Below are 20,362 nucleotides of genomic sequence, written 5' to 3' on the forward strand. Positions count from 1 at the left end.
TGATGGTATCATAGTTGAAGCTTTTGTGACGCACAGCTTGTAGACGAGCGTAGACAGGCGTAAGATCGTATAACCCTGCTTGGCGATTGGCATCGTTCTCGGCCAGCAACATGTATAACAAGCAGTATTATAGCTGAATCAGCCTTGACTATAGAAGCAGCAGCACCACTTGATAAATGCCAATGCGAAGCAAGTGCTCACCATCTTCGCTACTTCAGAATTGAAGTTGGCAGATTCTGTATCCTCAAGCCTACCGGTACCTAGGCTGCAGCGCTGTGGTCGAATGTCAGCAATGGCGTCGCCCGACTCAAAAGCAGAATCAGGCTCAATCTCCCCGATCACAGGCGCCGAGCCTGTAGCAGACTTGTGCGAGCGTACTCCAGCGCAGCTCTGCTCGGAGGCAATCGAGAGAAACGCAGTCCATGTGGCGCCTCTGACTCATGACCGCCGATACTATGCATGTAAAGCATGCACCCCATGCCATGGGCCATGGGTGACGGAGGGCATGAGAGGCTTGCGTGTCGTCAAGGGTGGTCGTGGCCAGAGTTCCTTGCAAGCAAGATGGGGAAATGGTTGCGCAGCTATTGCTGCTGAGTGCGGTCTCACCCTGCACCGGAATAGTTTCTGTACGCCTTGGGTGCTCGCGTCCATCGAAACGATCCTCGTCCAGCGTGGCGCTTTGCCGACACGCTCTCGCTCGTCTTGTCTATTGGGTTTGCGTTCGTGACACGGGCAAAATGAAGCTGCCCCGTTGGTCGCGCCGTGGGAGACACAACGTCCCTCTTGGACGTTTCGAGCGATGCTACTGTCAGCATGTGCGTCTTCATCAGCCCTGACGTCTTAACGCCTCCGAGCTCCGTTCACCTCATTGCACTTTTGATTTGACCGTCTTCCGCTCGAACTTCATTACAAGTCACATCGCTGCTTCTGAGCCATGGGCAATCAACCGTTCTTCACACTCGAGGACTTCAAGATGGCTTTCAGCCTGTTCTGCTGTATATGCGGCATTGGCACGCTCGGCATGCCCGGCAACTTCGCGCGCACTGGACCCGTGCTTGGCTTCTTCGCCACGGCCTTCATTGCTTTCGCTAATATCTACGCGTCAGTCTCCATGTCCAAGGTTTTGCTGTTGGCGCCGCCGACTGTCAAGACGTTCAGCGACCTGGGTGGATGGTGTTTGGGCAAGACCGGCCGCTGGCTGGCTGTTATCTCAAATGGGCTCGTGTCTGCTCATCCCGTGCGTCTTCCTCGTTCTTGGCGGCGGGCTGCTTGATGGTCTCTTCCCAGGCGCATTCAGCCCCACAGTTTGGATCGTTCTCATGACGGTGACGGTGCTACCGCTTTGTCTTGTGCCGACGCTCAAGGAGGGAGCAGGCGCTACGTTCGCGGGTTGCATGGGCACGCTGGTTGCAGACGGTCTCGCCATAGCGATCATCGCGCACGGGATGGAGGGCCACCCTAGCATTCCAACACCTGGACTTGACCTCGACCAAGTCATCGGCGCGTTCGGTAGTCTTTCGCTCGGTTACGGAGCCGGTATCGTGCTCCCGGACGTGCAGCGCCAACACAGCGAGCCAAGTCGCATGGCGCGCGTTGTAGGCGCCACCATGATATTCATCATGTGCATGCTCATGGTTATCGGGATGGTGCCGTACTTCTCCATGGGCTGCCAAGGCGGGGGAAACATCCTGTACACGATCTACCCCGACTCGACCACTGGTCTCACTTCGGTTGGCTTTGCGCCGAAGTGGGCTCAGTGATCGCCTATCTGGCAATACAAATGCACATTACGATCGCGTTCGCTGTGCTGCTGAACCCAGCCTTCTACATCGCCGAGCGGTTGGTGCTGGGCATGCACCAGCAGGCCCCGGAGGATGTCGAGAACGGTTTGCAGTACCAAGAAGCTGGAACGCCCGTTGCGCGCGCGAGCATCACGTCTGAGCGTCGATCGAAGACGTCCTTTGTGCCTGTTGCTGCTGGTCACCAGCCTACCAATTCCCACGAGGCGGAGGTTGCTGAGTACCGTGGTGCTAACGCGATCAAGTACGTTGTGCTGCGCGTCACCATCGTCGTCATCTTGGTGGTGCTGTCTATCATCTTCCGGGATCACTTCTCCGACTTTGCCGATTTCGTCGGAGCGTCCGCCATCACGGCCAACTGAATCCTGCTGCCCACGATTTTCTATCTTATCAAGACGTGGATTTCCAAGGATCGTCTCAGTGGGGCTAAGCAATAGTGTATTGCCTCGTTGCCTGGGAGTGGCGTGGAGGGTTAGCTTGGGACTAAATCTAAGAGTGAGCAGGCCTGAAGGCCCCCTCCTCTACCTGTCGCCTAGTCGTTGTCGACACGAACTGGCGCTCCTCTTGTACGGGTAAACCTTGCCTCGAAGATCCGGAAAAACAGATTCCCGTCGCCTGCGTCGCCGAGTAATCAATCATTTCCAAGGATCATCTCAGTGGGGCTAAGCAATAGTGTATTGCCTCGTTGCCTGGGAGTGGCGTGGAGGCGCCCCATCATTGAATCTCTCCACGTCGATCACTGGCAGCGTTCACGACCACTGCAACTTCGCGTTCATCAACTTGAACGACCCAGCAGTACCTTACCGCATCTCTCCATGTCGATTACGGGCACATCAACTTGGACAATCCAGCGGTGCCTTCCGAGGTTAGAACGGGATAGTCTTCGAAGCAGGAAGAGAGCCAACGCCCGAGCATTTTAATCACTAATCGGTCTGCACCAGCATTCAGCAGCTTGGTTGCACCGCCGATCCGCACAGAGTGAGTTGAGAATCGAGAAGCATCGAGACCGGCCTTGGTAGCTGCTGCCTTGATTATCTTAGCGACTTGGCCGGATGACACACCGCCGGAATCGCCCATCGAGGGCTGGTTCATCAGGCCTTGTTCCTAGTCGTTTCGCCGCCGTCTTGATCCAGCGTGCAGCTCGCACGGGGCACAGCATAGAGTCCCCCGAGGCGTGTTGAAATCGAAACTCTTCTCTTCCAAACTGATTATTCTTCGCTCCCCGCAGTAGGATACCCACGATCGAAGCCTTCCGCGGCTTAATGGCCTGCCCTTCATTATCGCAAAACTGAATGTCGCCGAGTCGAAGTACGAAGGGGTGAAACTTCTTGCCGATGTAGAGGTACTCTGACCGACGCAGCAAAAAGAAGTACGCGAGCTGTAAACCACCCCACAGGAGCTGATGCTTAGGTCGGTTGATATCCAACAGAGTGTAGATTTGCCGAAGTAAGCTCGGCGACAGCGGTTGCTGCTTGACAACCGGATTCGTGAAACGACGAATGCCGCGCAGGAGTAAGGCATGCTGAGCAGTAACTCCAGGGTCATATCCATGTTCGAAACGATACCGCCAACGCCCTGGAGAAAATCCGAACGCGCGTGGTCTTGGGGTCCACAGAGAGTTGCGAAGCCATCCAGAGCGAGTTCAATGTGGCCCACGAGTCTTACGTGCAAGTGCAGAACATCATCTACGAACGACAGCTTGCGCGGCTCGAGCAGTCACACGGGGGCTCTCACGGCATCTCCAAGAACAAAGCGAGCCACCGTCCTCGGGGGCGAGAAGGGGCCAAGGGCAAGCACGTTCCAGAGAACGTATTGGCCGCTCTACCCAGTCAGAATTGGAAAAGGCTGTGCATGAGGTTCTTGGCCGTCGAGAGCTGTCGTGGGCGTGGTTCACAGTGCACATTCAATTACCGGGGCCACTTCCGTCCGCAGCAACTCCCTGCAATTGTGAAAGAGTTCATTGAGGCCAACTACGGCGGCCTTAAACCGGAGTTCAAAGACCTGTGAAGGTGCTCGGGCGGGGAGTTCTCGGGGGCGAGGTGTGCGGGCTGGGTACTTACCCCCCCACGATACTGTGATTCATCGAGCCGGTGCAAAGTGCTCTACCAAGAATTCTGGTGCCGGTGTAGTCACTCGCACATCGCAGCTGCTGCACTCTCGTTCGCCATCGTCAACGGTAGTACCGGCGCCTATTCCGGTGCAGATGGAGGCGCTGCACTCCACGGACTCGCGTACGCCTCCGCCTTCGGTGCAGTCACGTCTCCTGTCTATGCAATCAAAGATGCCTCCGTCGGCGCAGTCAAAGTCGCCACGGTCGGCGCAGTGTTGGGCGTCACCGTCGGCGATGTTGAGGCCGTCGCGGCTGGAACAGTCAACGGACGACGCTACGGATTTCTTGCACACGAGCTCACTCGCTCAGCGCTACGGGATTGACGCTAGACTCAGCCAAATTCGCCTACGTAAGGCAGCTGGAGCACGCGCACTCCGCGCTGCTTTAGCCGACTACGGTATCTCGGCCCCAGCTCCTTGTCCCACTACTTGTTCGTCTGCTGCCGCGGGGCCACCGCGCTATCAGCTCGACCAGAACAAACAAGCAGCCTACAGTGAGTATTTGCGACGGTCAGGCACGAGTCTTGCTGATTTTGTTCGCCTCTTGCGTGGAGAGCGACCCTCCTACCCCGGACCCAACAAGGCGTTACAGGTGCCAACCAACGTTCCTGCGTGGAAGTCCTATCGATTTGCCGCCCAATGGGCAGCTATTGTCCGGCATGGCGTCATGCCAGAGTGGGAAGAGATCCCTCCCTCGCAACAGACGCCTCCACCAAACCACGGCTCGGCTCGCAGGGCGCTTAATGCCTTGGTGAAGAACATCCGGAAGGGTCAAGACGAGGATCGCTACCTCGTCCTGGACGTCGATCTACTCGAACGCCTGGATGGCGTCTTCTGCAGCCCCTTTGGTGCTGTGCCAAAGGACGACAAGCCCCTGACGGAGGACGCGCGCGTGATTCATGATCTTTCGTTCCCCCTGGGCGATCGATAAACGACTTCACTGTCCTGCAAGACGACATCGACATTCGCTACGACGGTGCTCGGGCTATCGCATCTCGCATTGAAGAGGTGGAGCGCGACTTTCCTGGCCTGGCTCGCATGATGTTTGGCGATGTCAGTGGTGAGTTTCGTCATATCCCTCTCCTCGCGGACCACTGCTGCAAATTTGCGGGCACAATTCCTGAGTTGGGCGTTCTCGTTGTGGATCTGTGCTGTCCTTTTGGTTGGCGCAACTCGCCCGCTTCATACGCGATCGCGGGAGGAGCGATCAATCATTTGTATTCTTCGTCCCGACCCTCTTGGCCAGGCCAGCCTGCACATGCAACTGCCGCCTTCGACGGAAAGGTTTGGTGCGATGACCACAATTGTGTGGAGCCCGATGTCGGCACCCGCCTAGCGGAGGCAGAATCAGCGCTTCGGACATCTATGGTTCAAGTACTTGGTCCTTCACCGTGCAACGAAGACAAATTCACTGGCTGGTTTCGTCAAGGCAAAGCGCTGGGACTAGAATGGGACCTCAGTCGCCGCACGCTCTCTATTCCAGCTGCAAAGATCGACAAAGCCCGTCGACGCGTGCGAGCACTCCTGGATCGACCCCGTGCCACGCGGAGCCAACTCAACAAGCTTATGGGCTCGTTGCGCCATGTTGCTACATGTGTCCGTTCGGCGGCCCCATTTTTCCAGCGGCTGGCTACCACTCAACGTCGATCGCCGCGTTACGGCGCCATCCCGTTTTCCGAAGGTGCCTGTGATGATCTTCGGTGGTTTCTGGCAATTTTGTCCGCAACAGCCCTGAATTCCGTCCCGCTCGCGCGGCTTACTAGTTCTTAGCACGCAGCGGTCGAGATCTTCATGGACGCCAGTGATGTCGGGCTGTGTGCTATCTATCCTGCTCGGCGAGAATTTCTACAAGTCCGCTTTGATGAAGACGAGCTTTCATCTATTCGGGATCTCAAGGCAGGACGCCCCAGCGCCTTTGGCATCAACACGCGCGAGCTGATGAGGGCAGTTTACGCTGCACTCATTTGGGGACCTCTTTGGGCGCAGGCTACCGACGACCACGACGTGCATGTCCTGCTGCGGATCGACAATGCCTTGGCTGTGGCCTGGAACAACAAGAGGGCATCCCGAAACACGTTCGCCCAGCTTCTGCTTCGGGTTCTCGCTCTACATGAAGCTCGCCACTACTTCTACGTTTCTGCTGCTCACATTCCTGGTGTGGAGAACGTGATGGCGGACGCCGGCAGCCGTGTTTGGGAATCGACGACCAAGCTTCGGCAATTTACTAATATGTGCTCTGGTTGGACGCAGGTTCATGTCCCGCCGAGCTTGCGGAAACTCTCGCAGGTCTGGGAGCGCTGCTCCGCGCGGGAGCTTTAGCCGAGTCGTCGCGTGTTGCCTACTCCCGCGCTTGGAAGCAATGGCTGTCATGGTGTGAATTTATGAACTACTCTCCGTGGCTCCCTCGCGATGCAACGTCTGCGTCCACCGCCCAACTTGGTGGATTCGCCGTGTACCTTTGGAAATTCGCGATGAACCGCCGGCAACAAGGCAATTCGTACGGCACTATATGTGCGAAGCTGTGCGCCGTGGTTCATCGATCCAGAACACTAGGTCAGCTAGCGCTTCTTTGTCGACGATAGCGCGGAGCGTCTTCTGGCGGAGGAGAAACTTTCGTGCCGCTGTGACCACCGCCCCGACAAACGACTGATAAACCTCTTCGACAAGAAGAGCCAGAACATCCAACGCGGCCAGTATATCATCCATGTGCTCAGCTTCAGGTGGAGAAGGAAGACTGTTGCTGCTGGAGAAGTCGCACATGTCGTAATGTCTTAACCGTTGACGTCGAGAACTCACATCCAGCCGCCCGAAATGCAGAATCGATAATCCTCGTGTTCCAAATTCCCAAGCGTAGAATCCCTTCAGCACAGCCGGATGAGGGAGGAACGCCAGCAGCTCGATTTGGGCCTGAAGTTGCTCTACAAACAGTTGAGCGTTCATATAGGCGTACGTACCGTTCACAATAGCGTAGTGTACCGTATTCTGTAGCCGTGACGCCCGAAATTGACCCTTGCCGACGCTGTCTGATGCTCCATTGTCCAGTAGCGGCTGGTGCGTTGACATTGGAAGCCTCTCCGACCCAATTGTCAGCCGAGGACGTGCCCGCGCACGGACACCGAAATCCATGAGATCGTTTTCACGTGCTCGCTTGGTAGTTTCTCGTGCTGCAGAAGTAACATCCGCCCGTGGTACATCGCTGGCGCTGGAGTCGCTGTCATCATCAGATTCTTCGAGTAGGCTAGGTTCACCAGTGTTCCCTGCTGCCCGCTGCCTGCGGTTGCCCACGCTGGTTGCCGCTGGCCGCTGCTCGTGACCACTCAAGCGGGTTGCTGCTGCCCGCTGCCCGCTGCCCGCGGGTGGCCGCTGCCGGCACCTCCGTGGTCGCGTCAGCCGGCGAAGTCGTTGCGTCCGGTGTAATGGGCTCAACGAAAATTGATTGGCCAAGCTCGATTGAGGAAGGGACCCTACGCCGTCCGCCATGGTAGAATGTGAAGTCCAACACATATTTAGCCGATACTTGAGACACTTGCATGCTGGAAATGTCCAACAATGAAACGACCCCTGACTCGTCCACATTCTCAATCTCGAGCTTGTTGCAGATTGTGGTGACCGCGCGCACAGCCGAACGTCCTCGCCCGTGGAACAACTTGTAAGCTGCCTCGTGAATAGAGCGCATCTCGGCTGGCATCACGGAGAGAGTTGGCTTCCCTTCGCACAACCTCATCGCATAGGTCTCCGCAGCCAGTTCTTGCAGGAGTCCTTGGTCGTAGGTGAATTCGAAGCTACCGGCGGAGGCAGTGATGTGGAGAACACATCGGTCCGGGTCCGCACTCCATCGGAACCCCGTTACTACCCGTACGTCCACCGCTCTGCGCTTCCGTCCCATCGATGCGCCACGCAGACACAGCTCCCAACGTAGCTCCCAACGCCGCTTAACGCCTCTTGCTCGGACACTTCACGGTGACGAACCGCCGAAACAGGCAGCTCTGCTGCAAACTCGGCGAGGTCGATCCAACGTCCACTCGCTAGGCGCCGCACGTGCACTGTTGCGTCTCCGTCAGGCGAGCTATCGCTAGCTCCGTAGCAGAACCCAGAGGTGGAGAGAACCTCTGGCTTGAGATAGAAGTAGCGCGTAGTTGACATCCGTAGATCCGAGGGAGGGTCAAGGTTATTAGCTTGGGACTAAATCTAAGAATGAGCAGGCCTGAAGGCCCCCTCCTCTACCTGTCGCCTAGTCGTTGTCGACACGAACTGGCGCTCCTCTTGTACGGGTAAATCTTGCCTCGAAGATCCGGAAAAACAGATTCCCGTCGCCTGCGTCGCCGAGTAATCAATCAGCCAAGTTCCAGTGTATGAAAAGATCCCCGCCGTCGCGGTGCTGGCTGTGTGCTTCGTCCTGGGCTGCTACTCGACGTACATGGCAGGCAAGAACCTGTTTGCACCCTCAGACTCAGACGCAACGTTCCCGTACTGCGAGCCTGAATACCAGCACAGGATTTACTACAACCAAACAGCGTAAGCTACAGAGACGACTAGAAGAACGCGTAATGCAGAAAAGTAAATGTGCGCTTACCAGTGAACCACGAGGGTTCGTAAATAAAATTCGGCGGAGGAGCGCCACCCACAATTTAGCGTGTCAAAATGACGAAGTGGCTGTCTCCTCAGGAGCCCTGGAGACCTCCCAACACGGCAACAAATCGCTGAATTGTACAGTGCACTGGTCATTTTTATGAAAACTACAGTAACTCGTTTTTGTCTTACCACGCGGACAAAACTTCAACAACGCACGAATCCTAACTTCGCGCCAAGCGCAGCCATCGGTCGTCATCTACGCTTCCTACGTAGCTCTTCGCAGAGGTTTAATCGCCCCTCCATCAAGCTGCGCCACACTCTCATACTGCAAGACACACCAAGGCCATGGTGGCGTTCAATCCAACGTGTACTGGCCGGGCTCACGACAGAAAACGTTCATGTGCAGTAGACGAAGACGGTAAACGAACTGCGACGCGACCCCGAAAGCCTGCGGGCCCAGGACCCATAACCTTCCTGAACGCCGCTGAGTTGTTCTGTAAGGCAGGTTTCTCCGTGTGACTCGGGGAACATGGAGGAGATCTGCTCTTAGAGCAGTGCTCTATCAGTGGTGACTGTCGTCAGAGCCACCGACGCCGAAATCGCCCTGAGCTATAACACGGCGAGCGCCGGTGTCCGGAACTCTAACACCGGAGCCGCGGCGCTGCTCGCTTCAATTCCTTTGTCTGTCTCACGCGGCGCGCATGACTGGACGAGGAACGCTGCATCTAAACATCCTCGACTACAGTTCTACAACAATACAACGCGAGCAACGCACTTGTTGCAGTGCCAAGCACCAGTCCACTTCACTCACTTCGCGATTTCCACTCCAAAGTCGACACTTTGTCCAGTCGGATCCAACTACCATGGCGAGGGAGGCGTTCTTCACGGTTGAGGACATCAAGATCTCGTTCAACCTCTTCTGCTGCGTCTGCGGCATTGGTACGCTTGGTCTGCCCGGTAACTTTGCGCGCGCTGGACCCGTGTACGCCAGCATTGCCATGACCTTCATGATCTTCGCCAACGTCTACGCGTCCATCGCCATGTCCAAGGTTATGCTGCTCGCGCCCACTTCGGTCGTGACCTTCGGCGATCTCGGTGAATGGGCTATGGGCAAGACCGGGCGCTGGCTGTGCACGGCCTCCCAGTTGGTTTCGTGTGTACTGGTGCCGTGCGTCTTCCTCGTCCTTGGCGGCGGTCTCCTCGACGGCCTCTTCCCGGGAGCCTTCAGCCCGACGGTCTGGATCATCCTGATGGCTGCGATGGTGCTGCCGCTGTGCCTCGTGCCGACGCTGAAGGAGGGTTCCGGTGTTGCATTCGCCGGTTGCGTGGGTACCCTCGTGGCGGACGTGATCGGCGTGGCTGTCGTGATGCACGGCATGCGTGGCCACCCGAGCGTCCCGCAGACGGACGTGAGCTTCTCGCAGGTCGCGGGTACGTTCGGCAACCTTGCGCTCAGCTACGGCGCCGGAATCATCATCCCGGACTTGCAGCGCGAGCACTCGGAGCCGCACCGCATGCCGCGCGTCATCACCTTCACGATGAGCATTATCTCCATCCTGTTCGTCGTGCTGTCGGTCGTGCCCTTCACGTCCGCGGGCTGCCAGATCTCGGGCAACATTCTCTACACCATCTACCCGGACTCGAGCACGGGCCTCACCTCTCTGGGCTTCAAGCCCAACTGGGGTGCCGTGGTGCTCGCGTACCTGGCCATGCAGCTCCACATCACCACCGCGTTCTCAGTGCTGGTGAATCCCGCCTTCTACTTCGCCGAGCGCGTGGTTTTGGGCATGCACAAGCAGACCAAGCCCGCGGACGTTGAGAGCGGCGTGCAGTACGTCGAGGCTGCCAGTCCGGCGGATGACATCGTCAAGCAGGCCGACGCTGCGCCGGTGGAGGGCAAGTGCCACTGCAACTGCCACGAAGAGACCGACGCCCAGGCCGCCGAGTACCGCGGCGCCAACGCGCTCAAGTACATCGTGCTTCGTGTCTGCATGACGGTGATCCTCGTTGTGATGTCCATTCTGTTCAAGGACCACTTCTCCGACTTTGCCGACTTCGTGGGCTCCTCGTCCTTGACCATGAGCTGCATCCTGCTGCCGGTGGCTTTCTACGTGATCAAGGCCTGGGACACCATGCCACACGTCGAGAAGGTTGCCGCCATCGTTGTGTTCGTGGTGTGCCTTGTGCTGGGCTGCTACTCGACGTACACGGCCGGCAAGAACCTGTTCGCGCCGTCGGACTCGGACACCCTGTTCCCGTACTGCGAGCCTGAGTTCGAGAACACCGTGTTCTACAACTACACCGCTGCGCACGAGTCTTGAACGCACTAATTCAGGCTTCAATAGAGATAGATAGCTCTGCATTCCACGGTTTAGATCCGTACGTACATAGTTGAAGTTCCCGTGCTGGCGGAAATTACAACACCATAGACTCAAATGACAGGACAGGCATAGGTTCTTCTCATTTCATCATTTGAGTTGAGGTACACTGCTGATTAGCGACGCCACGTGGTGTTTTACAGATGATTTCGTCCTCGTGTGCAATGCCCCCCCCCAAGGCTCAATCGAGGCAAGCAACACAAGGAGAAATCCAGGCGTGAGCCGGACTAGCAGCGGGCAACCGCCAGACGCTCAAGCCATGTGCACTCCGCTTGATAGATCAAAAGCCTGCAGATATTACAGCGGAGATCGTGGAATCGTGACTAGCGACTTGAGCCTGTGCACCCGGGCGATTCGATTCATCTGCTTTGACAAAGGTCAGCGACGTCTTTGTGCAGTCCATGCCGTCCTTCCTCAACGTAGCGCGTTCTGTCTGTTGTTCCGCCAGCGGATTAATCTCCACAACTCGCGCACTCACTCGTTCATTCCCAATTCCACCGCGTCCGACGCAGGTCTTGCACTCGACTCGACTCCTCTTCGCCTCTCAAGACCCCCCTCACCTGCTTCGGACCCGGTCCACCATGTCGAAAGGACCGTTCCTCACCGCGGAGGACTGCAAGTCCGCCTTCAACCTCTTCTGCTGCATCTACGGTATCGGCACGCTCGGCATGCCCGGCAACTTCGCGCGCGCCGGACCGACCATCGCCGTCATTGCCATGGCGTTCATGGCATTTGCCAACATCTACTCGTCTATCACCATGTCCAAGGTCATGCTGCTGGCGCCACGGTCCGTCAAGACGTTCGGAGACCTCGGTCAATGGAGCATGGGCGCCACCGGCCGCTGGCTGTGCGTCGTCACGCAAATGGGCTCGTGCCTACTGATCCCGTGCGTGTTCCTGGTGCTCGGCGGCCAGTTGCTTGACGGCCTCTTTCCCGAGGCCTTCAGCCAGTCCACGTGGACCATCTTGATGGCGCTCATGGTGCTGCCCGTGTGCTTGGTGCCGACGCTCAAGGAAGGATCGGGCGCCGCGTTCGCCGGCTGCATGGGCACCATCATCGCCGACGTCATCGGTGTCGCAGTGGTCATCCACGGCATGCGCGGCCACCCGGACGTGCCGTTCCCGGAGCTCAAGTTCTCGCAGGTGGCGGGCGTGTTCGGCAACCTGTCGCTCGCGTATGGCGCCGGCATCGTGATCCCGGACCTGCAGCGCCAGCACAGCGACCCGACCCGCATGCCCCGCGTGGTCGGCGTCACGGTCGCGTTCGTGTCGTGCCTGTTCCTGGTGCTCGCTAGTACGGCGTACTCGGCTGTGGGCTGCCAGATCTCGGGCAACCTGCTCTTCACGATCTACCCGGACCACGCGACGGGCATGACGTCGCTCGGCTTCAAGCCCAACTGGGGCATCGTGGTGCTGGCCTACCTGTTCATGCAGCTGCACATTACCATCGCCTTCTCGGTGATCCTGAACCCGGCCTTCTACATCTCGGAGCGTCTGCTGCTGGGCATGCACAAGGTGCAGACCCAGGAGCTCGAGAACGGCTTTGTCTACGAGCCGTCTTCGTCGCCGACGCAGGCGCTAGCCAAGCAGTCGGACGCTGGCTTCGCGAACACCAACAACTCGGTCGTGAACGAGAACCGGCGGTCCAAGATGTCGTACGTGTCGGTGGCTGACTCGGAGCGTGTGCACAAGGACAACGAAGAGGAGGAGGCGGCGGAGTACAAGGGCGCGAACGTGCTCAAGTACGTGGCGCTGCGTATCGCCATCGTGGTGGTGCTGGTGATTCTGGCCATCGTGTTCAAGGACCACTTCTCGGAGTTCGCGGACTTCGTGGGCGCGTCGTGCATCACCATGAACTGTATCCTGCTGCCGATTGTGTTCTACCTCATCAAGGCGTGGGAGCGCGTGCCGGTGTACGAGAAGGCTGCTGCGATCGTGGTGGTGATCGTGTGCTTCATTCTCGGTTGCTACGTGACGTACACGACTGGCAAGGCTCTGTTCTCTCCGACCGAGAGCGACACAGAGTTCCCGTTCTGCGACTCGGAGTTTGAGAACACCATCTACTACAACTACACGGCCGCCCACGAGGATTAGACAACTCTTTGTTAGACATGTTGCAGGTTGGTTACATTTTCAATATATGTATTAATACCTTGTTGAAGTTTTAAAGAAGCTTTGTCTTTTTCAATGTTTCTTTTATCAGTTACTACTATTGTGAAAACCGCTTTATTTTCCTATTTTGCTCGTAAAGCACTATGATTTAGCTCGATCGATTTGTAAATCGATCACGCCCTGGCGAGTGGATGTGCAGATTAGGCGATCGTTTTATGGGAGCCAAGTCGATATAGCCGTGCTTGGAGCAGAATGCCCAGATGCTGCTCGATTGCCCAGTAAAAGGTAGATCACGATCGATTTCAGTCCTGATTTGTACTCTGATTAATTAGGCAGATGGGATCTAATAAGGGGTTGCAACAGATGGGCGTTTTAGCCGGCTCTCACAATAAATGTTTTGACTTGAATCTTGTAGGTCATGTCTATAATAGTTAATAATGGAAATAAGTAAAATTGAAATACTCGATTCCTCTGAGCTACCTATATTTAACCCGGATTTATCTCCAGCGGCGAGTCTTATAGGGCGTATGATGGCAAGAGTAGAGAACTTTTTTGTTATTGTGAACACCGACTAGAATGTCTTATTGAATTGTTAATCCGCCGATTTAGTGGCTTAATAAGACCGACGACCCAATTTGATAAATCTGACCTCCTAATTAGACTGGGGTACCTCGATTTATACTCAAGATTACTACCTAGGACGACTTGCAGAGTCAGAGCATATGAGTCGGATTTACGTTTGATAATCGACCGATTAAGCCAGAGCCGGCTGATTTGCTTGCTATCCAGACGGAATGTCCGAGTGCAACGAGAGTCATTAAAGCAACATTGAAAATCAGCCTCAATGTGTGGGATCAATAACATTGATGGGGTCCAATGCTGCATGATCGCTAACATTGACGCAATGTAAATTTTCCAGACGTGAAATTTCATGTTTGGAGCGACTGGCTCACAACAGCTCTCATTTCAGAATCTACCGGGTAGGAAGCAAGCGCCCGCGCGCTCGCTCCGCCTCCGCGTCGTGCGACCGTCTGCAGCGGTCACCCGCTCAACCTTATTCTAATGTGTGCATGTCCTAGTGCGGTGCTTATATGCATGTGTGTACTACGTATGCGGGAGCAAACACCTTCCCAGTGCGTTGCGTTGCGTCAGGTGCGATGCGTGTTGCATGCAATCGAATGCGCTACCTTCTAAGCAGGCGTAAGCGCTTTTAATGCGCCTCTAGCCAACAGCGCAGTTAGGTTAAAGGGGGAGGGCGAGCGAACGCGAGCGCGAGCCTCGCTGAGCGCGTTCACCGATCGTCAACACCCGCCGATCAGGCGGGGGCGGGTCTGCGCGAGCGAGCGAAGGCGAGCGCTGCAACCCGATATTTTTTTCCTAGACAGCGCGCCTGGCCGAGCCGAGGACTTAGCGCAAGGCACGAGGGGGTGGGGCAGGCCGCACAGCGGCGCCCCCCGAGCGAAGCGAGAGAGGGGCGCCCCCCCCCCCCCCGAAGTGCCGTCGCTAAGTCCGCAGGCGAAAGCCAACGCGAGAGTGTCCTGCCAACTAGGAATAGACAACACGTGGCGCCCAGGTAGAGCTGCGCGTAGATCCCGTAGAGCCCATTCTCCTGCTGCATGTGTCGGCGGCGCCGACTCGGCGCGTACACCATGACGCGCTTGCCGCGTTAGCGGCGGAAGCTGTTGGCGCACGCCCCGAGTGATACAGCGTGCTTCGCTGTCGTGCTGTCGAGCTGTCGAGCTGTCGAGCTGTCGTGGCGAAGCGTGTCCACTATTGTCACATTGGTAAACCAAATATTCTGCTACGAGAGATACCGTAACATTGTGCAATGTTAGGCAGAGGCACCATTGTTGCGCTCAATGTTCGCAACGCCAACATTCAATGTTGCTTTAATCAGTGCCATGTGCAACCGGTATTCGCTCATTGTAGACTAAATCAGCCGCCAGACAACAATCGTTGCAGTCGCTCTTGGCTAGGTAGTCAAGGCTACAACACTACCATCAGAACTAAGCAGGAAAAGCCGCACGCTATAATACACGTAACTGAGATATGCAGGCGACCCGTTTAAGCGCGGTGTTGTCGCTGCACTTGGCGAGTCTCGGGCCGAGGGTACATGCATGTTGATCGAAATTGCTAGGCTGCACATAATTACGAGACCGATGAGCGATTTATACTCCGATTATAATTGAGACATCCCCGATTTATTAGTCTTCAAATCCGCTATGAGCGATGTTTAACCGGCTAATTCAGCAGGACAAACTAATCAGTTTTCACAATAATAGTTCTCTAACTTAAAAATTTGCTGGAATATCTCTGGGTTTGGAGCAAGAAATATCTAGATAAAATGCGGATAAAATACGGACAAATTACTAGCGGATACTCGAACAACGGGGCCCTTCGTTGTTCCACTCGAATATATTTTTGGACTAAAGCATTTTTTATTCCAAAGCCTCTCCTTAGTCCAGAATCTTCAGCTCTCTGATAGAAAAAATAGTTATAGGAAAACTTTAGCTCCTGGACTAAGTCAAGGTTTTGGAACAAAAATGACTTGTTCGAAAAAATATTCCAGTGGAACAACGGAGGGTCGCGTTCTTCCACGACTTGAATTGAGTTGAGAAAACGTAAGTCCCGGTCGTTTTGGCGGAAAATCCCATATGTAGCTTATGTAAATACGAGAATGATTCTTAGACGGAAATTGTCGGATAATTGGCAGACAGAGCAAATAGTGATAAGTTTAGAGAATATTACGGTAATGTGGTTGTGGTGTGTACTTGAACAGCACAGAGAGAGCGTGGGGAGCACACATTGGCAAGACGTGTATCGTAAGTTGGCTTGATATCTATTTGAAAAAGCGGAACACAGTTGTTTTGTACTTATTCCGCATCAGTTTGGCTACGGTGGCCCCGCTCACGGGACCGCACCGAAGTTTTCGCGAGTGTGCGGTTTCAAGGTCCACTGCAACGCTCTCAGCACAGTCGAGGTATACTTGCGGTAAGGGCACCGACCAAATTTTCCTTCAGCCACTTCATCTCGCATAAAATCGACACGTGTGGCGGCACACCAGTTGGACGAATGCGAGCTTCGGAGCTCCCGTCACCTGACTGCACTCGCTCAGCAAGCGATGAGAGCAGGGCTGGATCTGGAAACAGTGGCGTCTCGAGAACGGGATGCTTCGGCAATATCGCACGTATCATGTATGCGTGATGGTAAGTCAGAGAGGCTAAGCAATACTCAGCGATGAACTTTAACCCTTCGGGTAGTCCAGGGAACATCAAGCGGACACCTTGCTGAACAACTTCGTCATTCTCATTAAAGTGGGGCGGAAGTGTCGAGAACTTGAAGCTCTCCGTAGGCAGCCCAGCCACGGTCCGACCAACGTGCATATCACCCGCAGCTTCGTAGCGTAGATAGGTGTTTTGGACGCCGCCAAGCGACCACCAGCTCTCAAATGCACCGCGGTCGACGACGGGCATGCCGTCGAGCCCGAAGAGCAAAATGTAGTGGAACCTTTCCGCATTGAGTGCGGACCTAGGTCGCTAGGATTAATCACAAGGGTTAAGTCCTTGGCGCTTTAATTCCGCGGCAATACCTTCCTCAGCTAGCAAACGCTGAAAGCACTTCCGAAACCGCTCGTACTGATTGTTGCCCGGGAAAAGGAGGTCGCTTGAATCAAATGATGTCGGCGCCCAGTATAATCCCAGCGCGACAATGGGACAAATAGAAGGCTGGAGCGGGTTTGTGTAAATGTGCCGAGGATCCCTTGGACGTTCACCGCCTTGGTCGTTCTTCATGTGCGCGAAGTAGATCTGAAGTGCATCGCCTCTCCATTCCATATGCGAGTGTCGGATCCCAAAGGCATTGGACGAGCGGCACATGAGATTCCAGGCAATGACCATGTATGCATGAGAAAACCCTTGCCAGGAAGAGTAAAATCAAACATCAGCGGGTGTTTGCCTGTCTTGATCTCGCTGGCTCCGGTGGACGCGTCCTTATCTAGCTTGTGCTTTAGCCCCTTGACGTAGGTGGTCTGCTCCGACTCGAGTGTCTTGCTCATGGTATGACCGAAGTCCCGAAACAGGTTGAACTCTTGCTCTGTGCGTGTTGAGAGCGGAGTAGCTGAGTGCACCGCCGTCTTACGCTGGAGTGTGACCAGCCAGGTGACGAAGACCTCCGCGTCCAGGAGCTCGAAGACGAGAGGGGCGATGGGCGGCTCCTGGTTGATCACCTCTTTGATATGCGCCCGTAGCTGTTGGAGGGAGTACGCGGTAATGTCGCCAAGACGCGCTGCAAACTCCGGTGCGATGAGATCGACTTTATTATTGGCAAGCCACACGAGAAAGCGACAGTAGGAGTTCTGATAGGTGGTTCGTGAGCGAGCTGTGACAGTGTTCTCGCGGATCTGGCAGACCTGGTCTTTTAAATGGCTCTAATCGTAGCCCTCCATTTGCGGTTGTACTTGTTTCCGACGTCTTCTGGGCTAATCGAGAATGGCGATCGTCGCCACACGTTTACACAGGGGGCAAAAAACTCGTTTTTCAGAAAATGTCGGACGATGTGTCTGACTCTTTACCGAATTATGGCTACAACGTCTGCCAAATTTTAGGGAATGAGTATAGGAACATCCGCTGGTAATTTATCCGTATTTTATCCTGATTTTATCCTGATTTTATCCTGATCTTCCTTGATCCAAGTCCAGAGATGTTCCAGCAGCTAAAGTTCTCTAAAATCTCCGGGTTTGGTAATTTATCCGTAACCTATCCGAATCTTATCCAGATTTCCTACGCTCCGAGCCCAGAGAGCCTACCAACTAAAGTTTTTCTAGAGAGGACTTAAGTTCCTGGGATAACGTCAGTTTTATAACAGTAGCGCTGCTCGAGTCTCTTCGAGGCTCTACGCGCACGATATCTCTCAGCTCACTAAAAGCAAATCGCTACAAGCATTCAAAAGCAGTAGCTACAAGCATACAAAAGCTTCTGTTTTTTGCAAGCTCGGTGAGCTGCTACTTGGTATTAGTACGACATGTATAATTGTGCTTTGCATCCAGTTTGCCCTCCTAATTAGTGCACTAGTTAGTGCTCGTACTTAGTGGTAAATCATGGAGGCTTTGAATGCAAGTTGCTCAAGTCGTGCTTCGAGCCCGATTTGTCTCGGAAATGGCACTTTCTAAAAGTGCCCAACGGATGCTAATCCATGCTGGATGTGCTAAATCATGCAGGAGATGGCGTTTGTGCACTGCTTAGTGCTCATTGACCATCCACGACTTATAGCAATTCGTACTCGAGTACGATTTATAGATAAGTCATGGTCCATAAGTCGTACAAGTTACATTCCGAAGTGCCAAAAAGTATGCAAAGCACAATATATTATACTTTTGTACTAATACTCATATTACTGCTGATATTACTAATACTAGTACAATTAGTGCTATTGTTGGTACTGTTGCTACTAGTATTCGTACAATTATTGCTCTTGCTACAACATTTACTACTATTGCTATTCGCAATGGCTGATATTGCTGCTATTGCTAGCCCGCTACGCTCGCTCCACATGAGCTCGCGGTCTACTCTTGGCTACCTCCTTAGCTTCAGCTCCTGAGTTCGTTCTCTGAGCTCTTCCTGATCTACTTTTCGTTATCTCGCTTGCTTCACCTTCTGAGCTCGTAGACAGAGAACTAGCTCCTCACCACATCACCCGCCGATATACTGTTCGTCGCCCTGTTCTCGTCTTGCACCGCCATGAGCTCATCGAGGCGTTCGCCCTGGTGGCAGAGAGCTGCTCTTGTTCGCACTGGCAGACGTGCTTTTGCTTTCGCTCGAACTCGAGCCCCTACAACTGGTCGCTCTACTACTGCGTGTGTCTACGCTTCTGTCTTGCTTCTACGTCTTGCGCTCCTGCTGGGTTCAGCGATCATGCAGCTAGCAGCCATGCTTCGATTGACCGAATAAAAAGCACCACCTGCCCATACAGCGAGCTGCACAGAGCTGCATGCCATTCTTCTCGTGTCTTCTCATGTGTGCGAAGCGTAGAGCGCAGCGCTCCCTTGGATATATCCCAACGCCCGCCATGCTTGTGTGTGCTGCTGCAAATGCGGCGCGCTGCTGCTTTGTTTTCATTGGCAGAGTACAAAACACCACCCGCGCATACTCAAACTAAGATGCGGATGTTTCTTACTCGAAGGGGCGCCCTGAAACTGTCACCCGGTGACAGCTCTGAGGGTCGCCGTAACAAAAGTAAACTTCAGTTCTCTAATATCGGATCAAACGGATAAGATCCATGAGTAGATTAATACCCGTATTTCAAAATCCTGTTCTAATAGAATATATGCATAGGGAAATCGTCCGACCTAAGGTAATTGTTACGACTTTATACTGGGATAGGAAGCAACGTTAGTGCTGCTATCGCAGACCAAATAGGATTATATCCGTGGTACGTCAAGTCAAAGGATGACCCCTCTTGACATCTAACTGGTATATCTTCGTGAAACCGGTACTACTCCGGTGCCGCACTGGGCCCTCCAAAAGGTTTATATGCGTGGGCAGATTGAACCGGTACGATACCTATCACACCGGTATGGCCGCGGTGCCACCCGGGGGCAGATTGAACCGGTACGATACCTATCACACCGGTATGGCCGCGGTGCCAAAGGTTTATATGCGTGGGCAGATTGAACCGGTACGATACCCATCACCTACGAGAGCTGGCCTTCTCTAGTATGGATGCCATTTTGAAAGCGTAAGTGGACTCTACAAAGTGCAGCGCTTGAACCCTGGAGAATAATGAGAAATCATCATCGTGCAGGTGTTGTAGGAATTGAATGGATATACCAAGTCGCGGCGATCCTTAAACCCATTCGCAAAAGTCAATAAACAAACAACCCGTGCTGGTCCGTGATGGCGTAGACGCACAACATAATCATGCCCGTTGCGAGTGACTCCGTGTACAAGGCGGCGAGGTCGTTGACGACGGATCTTGGATACGTCGCGATGTAGGACTGCGTGGTCTCCTTGTTCGTGTATGACATGAGAATCTTATGGTAGTTGAGCAGGAACCAACGGTATTCGTGGACAGAGAACCATGTCAACCTGGAGGTCAGCGAGGCCATTATGAGGATGGCCCCGCACGGCTTCGACAGCGTCCACGAAGAAGGAGCCTATTTGCTCATGGTGTAGCAGTAGAAGATGCATTGTCGGAAAGAGGGAGGCAACTGGTTAAAGAGAACAGTGGCTGTGGCGTGCTAAAGTATACTCGCCGTGCTATTGAGCTATCGTTTGTTAATGAGAAAATAAACACTTAGCCTATACATTGCAGATAAATATTTTGTCGTGATATTTATCGTCGGGTCTGCATTTTTTCTGGATGTGTCAGCGCAAACTGCCCGTGCTTGAAAATATCG

General features: G+C 54.4%; 8 protein-coding genes across 8 annotated transcripts; 4 read left to right on the top strand and 4 right to left on the bottom strand.

The window, feature by feature from the left end:
* Nucleotides 1-934: 934 nt before the first annotated feature.
* On the top strand, nucleotides 935-2,161 carry PHYSODRAFT_328307 (hypothetical protein; the record flags this gene model as incomplete). The annotated part of the gene is made up of 3 exons (XM_009524588.1): nucleotides 935-1,152; nucleotides 1,187-1,719; nucleotides 1,749-2,161. The coding sequence occupies 3 exons, from the start codon at nucleotides 935-937 to the stop codon at nucleotides 2,159-2,161; spliced, it is 1,164 nt and encodes a 387-aa protein (XP_009522883.1).
* A 1,486-nt stretch (nucleotides 2,162-3,647) lies between these two features.
* PHYSODRAFT_285377 (hypothetical protein) lies at nucleotides 3,648-7,695 on the top strand. Its single transcript, XM_009524589.1, has one exon. The coding sequence runs from the start codon at nucleotides 4,144-4,146 to the stop codon at nucleotides 4,837-4,839; it is 696 nt and encodes a 231-aa protein (XP_009522884.1). The 5' UTR covers nucleotides 3,648-4,143; the 3' UTR covers nucleotides 4,840-7,695.
* Nucleotides 7,696-7,757: 62 nt separating this feature from the next.
* On the bottom strand, nucleotides 7,758-8,051 carry PHYSODRAFT_494064 (hypothetical protein; the record flags this gene model as incomplete). The annotated part of the gene is made up of 1 exon (XM_009524590.1): nucleotides 7,758-8,051. One exon carries the CDS (start codon nucleotides 8,049-8,051, stop codon nucleotides 7,758-7,760), a length of 294 nt encoding a protein of 97 aa, XP_009522885.1.
* A 1,292-nt stretch (nucleotides 8,052-9,343) lies between these two features.
* PHYSODRAFT_492059 (hypothetical protein) lies at nucleotides 9,344-10,801 on the top strand (the record flags this gene model as incomplete). The annotated part of the gene is made up of 2 exons (XM_009524591.1): nucleotides 9,344-10,294; nucleotides 10,427-10,801. The coding sequence occupies 2 exons, from the start codon at nucleotides 9,344-9,346 to the stop codon at nucleotides 10,799-10,801; spliced, it is 1,326 nt and encodes a 441-aa protein (XP_009522886.1).
* A 554-nt stretch (nucleotides 10,802-11,355) lies between these two features.
* Nucleotides 11,356-13,023, top strand: PHYSODRAFT_558658 (hypothetical protein). Its single transcript, XM_009524592.1, has one exon. It carries the CDS (start codon nucleotides 11,440-11,442, stop codon nucleotides 12,949-12,951), a length of 1,512 nt encoding a protein of 503 aa, XP_009522887.1. The 5' UTR covers nucleotides 11,356-11,439; the 3' UTR covers nucleotides 12,952-13,023.
* Nucleotides 13,024-15,935: 2,912 nt separating this feature from the next.
* On the bottom strand, nucleotides 15,936-16,241 carry PHYSODRAFT_494980 (hypothetical protein; the record flags this gene model as incomplete). The annotated part of the gene is made up of 1 exon (XM_009524593.1): nucleotides 15,936-16,241. One exon carries the CDS (start codon nucleotides 16,239-16,241, stop codon nucleotides 15,936-15,938), a length of 306 nt encoding a protein of 101 aa, XP_009522888.1.
* Nucleotides 16,242-16,511: 270 nt separating this feature from the next.
* Nucleotides 16,512-16,760, bottom strand: PHYSODRAFT_491513 (hypothetical protein; the record flags this gene model as incomplete). Its single annotated transcript, XM_009524594.1, has 1 exon — nucleotides 16,512-16,760. The coding sequence occupies one exon, from the start codon at nucleotides 16,758-16,760 to the stop codon at nucleotides 16,512-16,514; it is 249 nt and encodes an 82-aa protein (XP_009522889.1).
* PHYSODRAFT_490549 (hypothetical protein) lies at nucleotides 16,757-17,389 on the bottom strand (the record flags this gene model as incomplete). The annotated part of the gene is made up of 1 exon (XM_009524595.1): nucleotides 16,757-17,389. A coding segment is annotated over one exon (633 nt), but the record flags the coding sequence as incomplete, so codon positions are not given.
* Nucleotides 17,390-20,362: the final 2,973 nt, after the last annotated feature.

This window comes from Phytophthora sojae, assembly GCF_000149755.1.
Source record: "Phytophthora sojae unplaced genomic scaffold PHYSOscaffold_3, whole genome shotgun sequence".
Classification (NCBI taxonomy): domain Eukaryota; phylum Oomycota; class Peronosporomycetes; order Peronosporales; family Peronosporaceae; genus Phytophthora; species Phytophthora sojae.

Coding starts and splice junctions, on each gene's coding strand:
- PHYSODRAFT_285377 (XM_009524589.1), top strand. CDS start 4,144: ATGTTGAGGCCGTCGCGGCTGGAACAGTCAACGGACGACGCTACGGAT.
- PHYSODRAFT_558658 (XM_009524592.1), top strand. CDS start 11,440: ATGTCGAAAGGACCGTTCCTCACCGCGGAGGACTGCAAGTCCGCCTTC.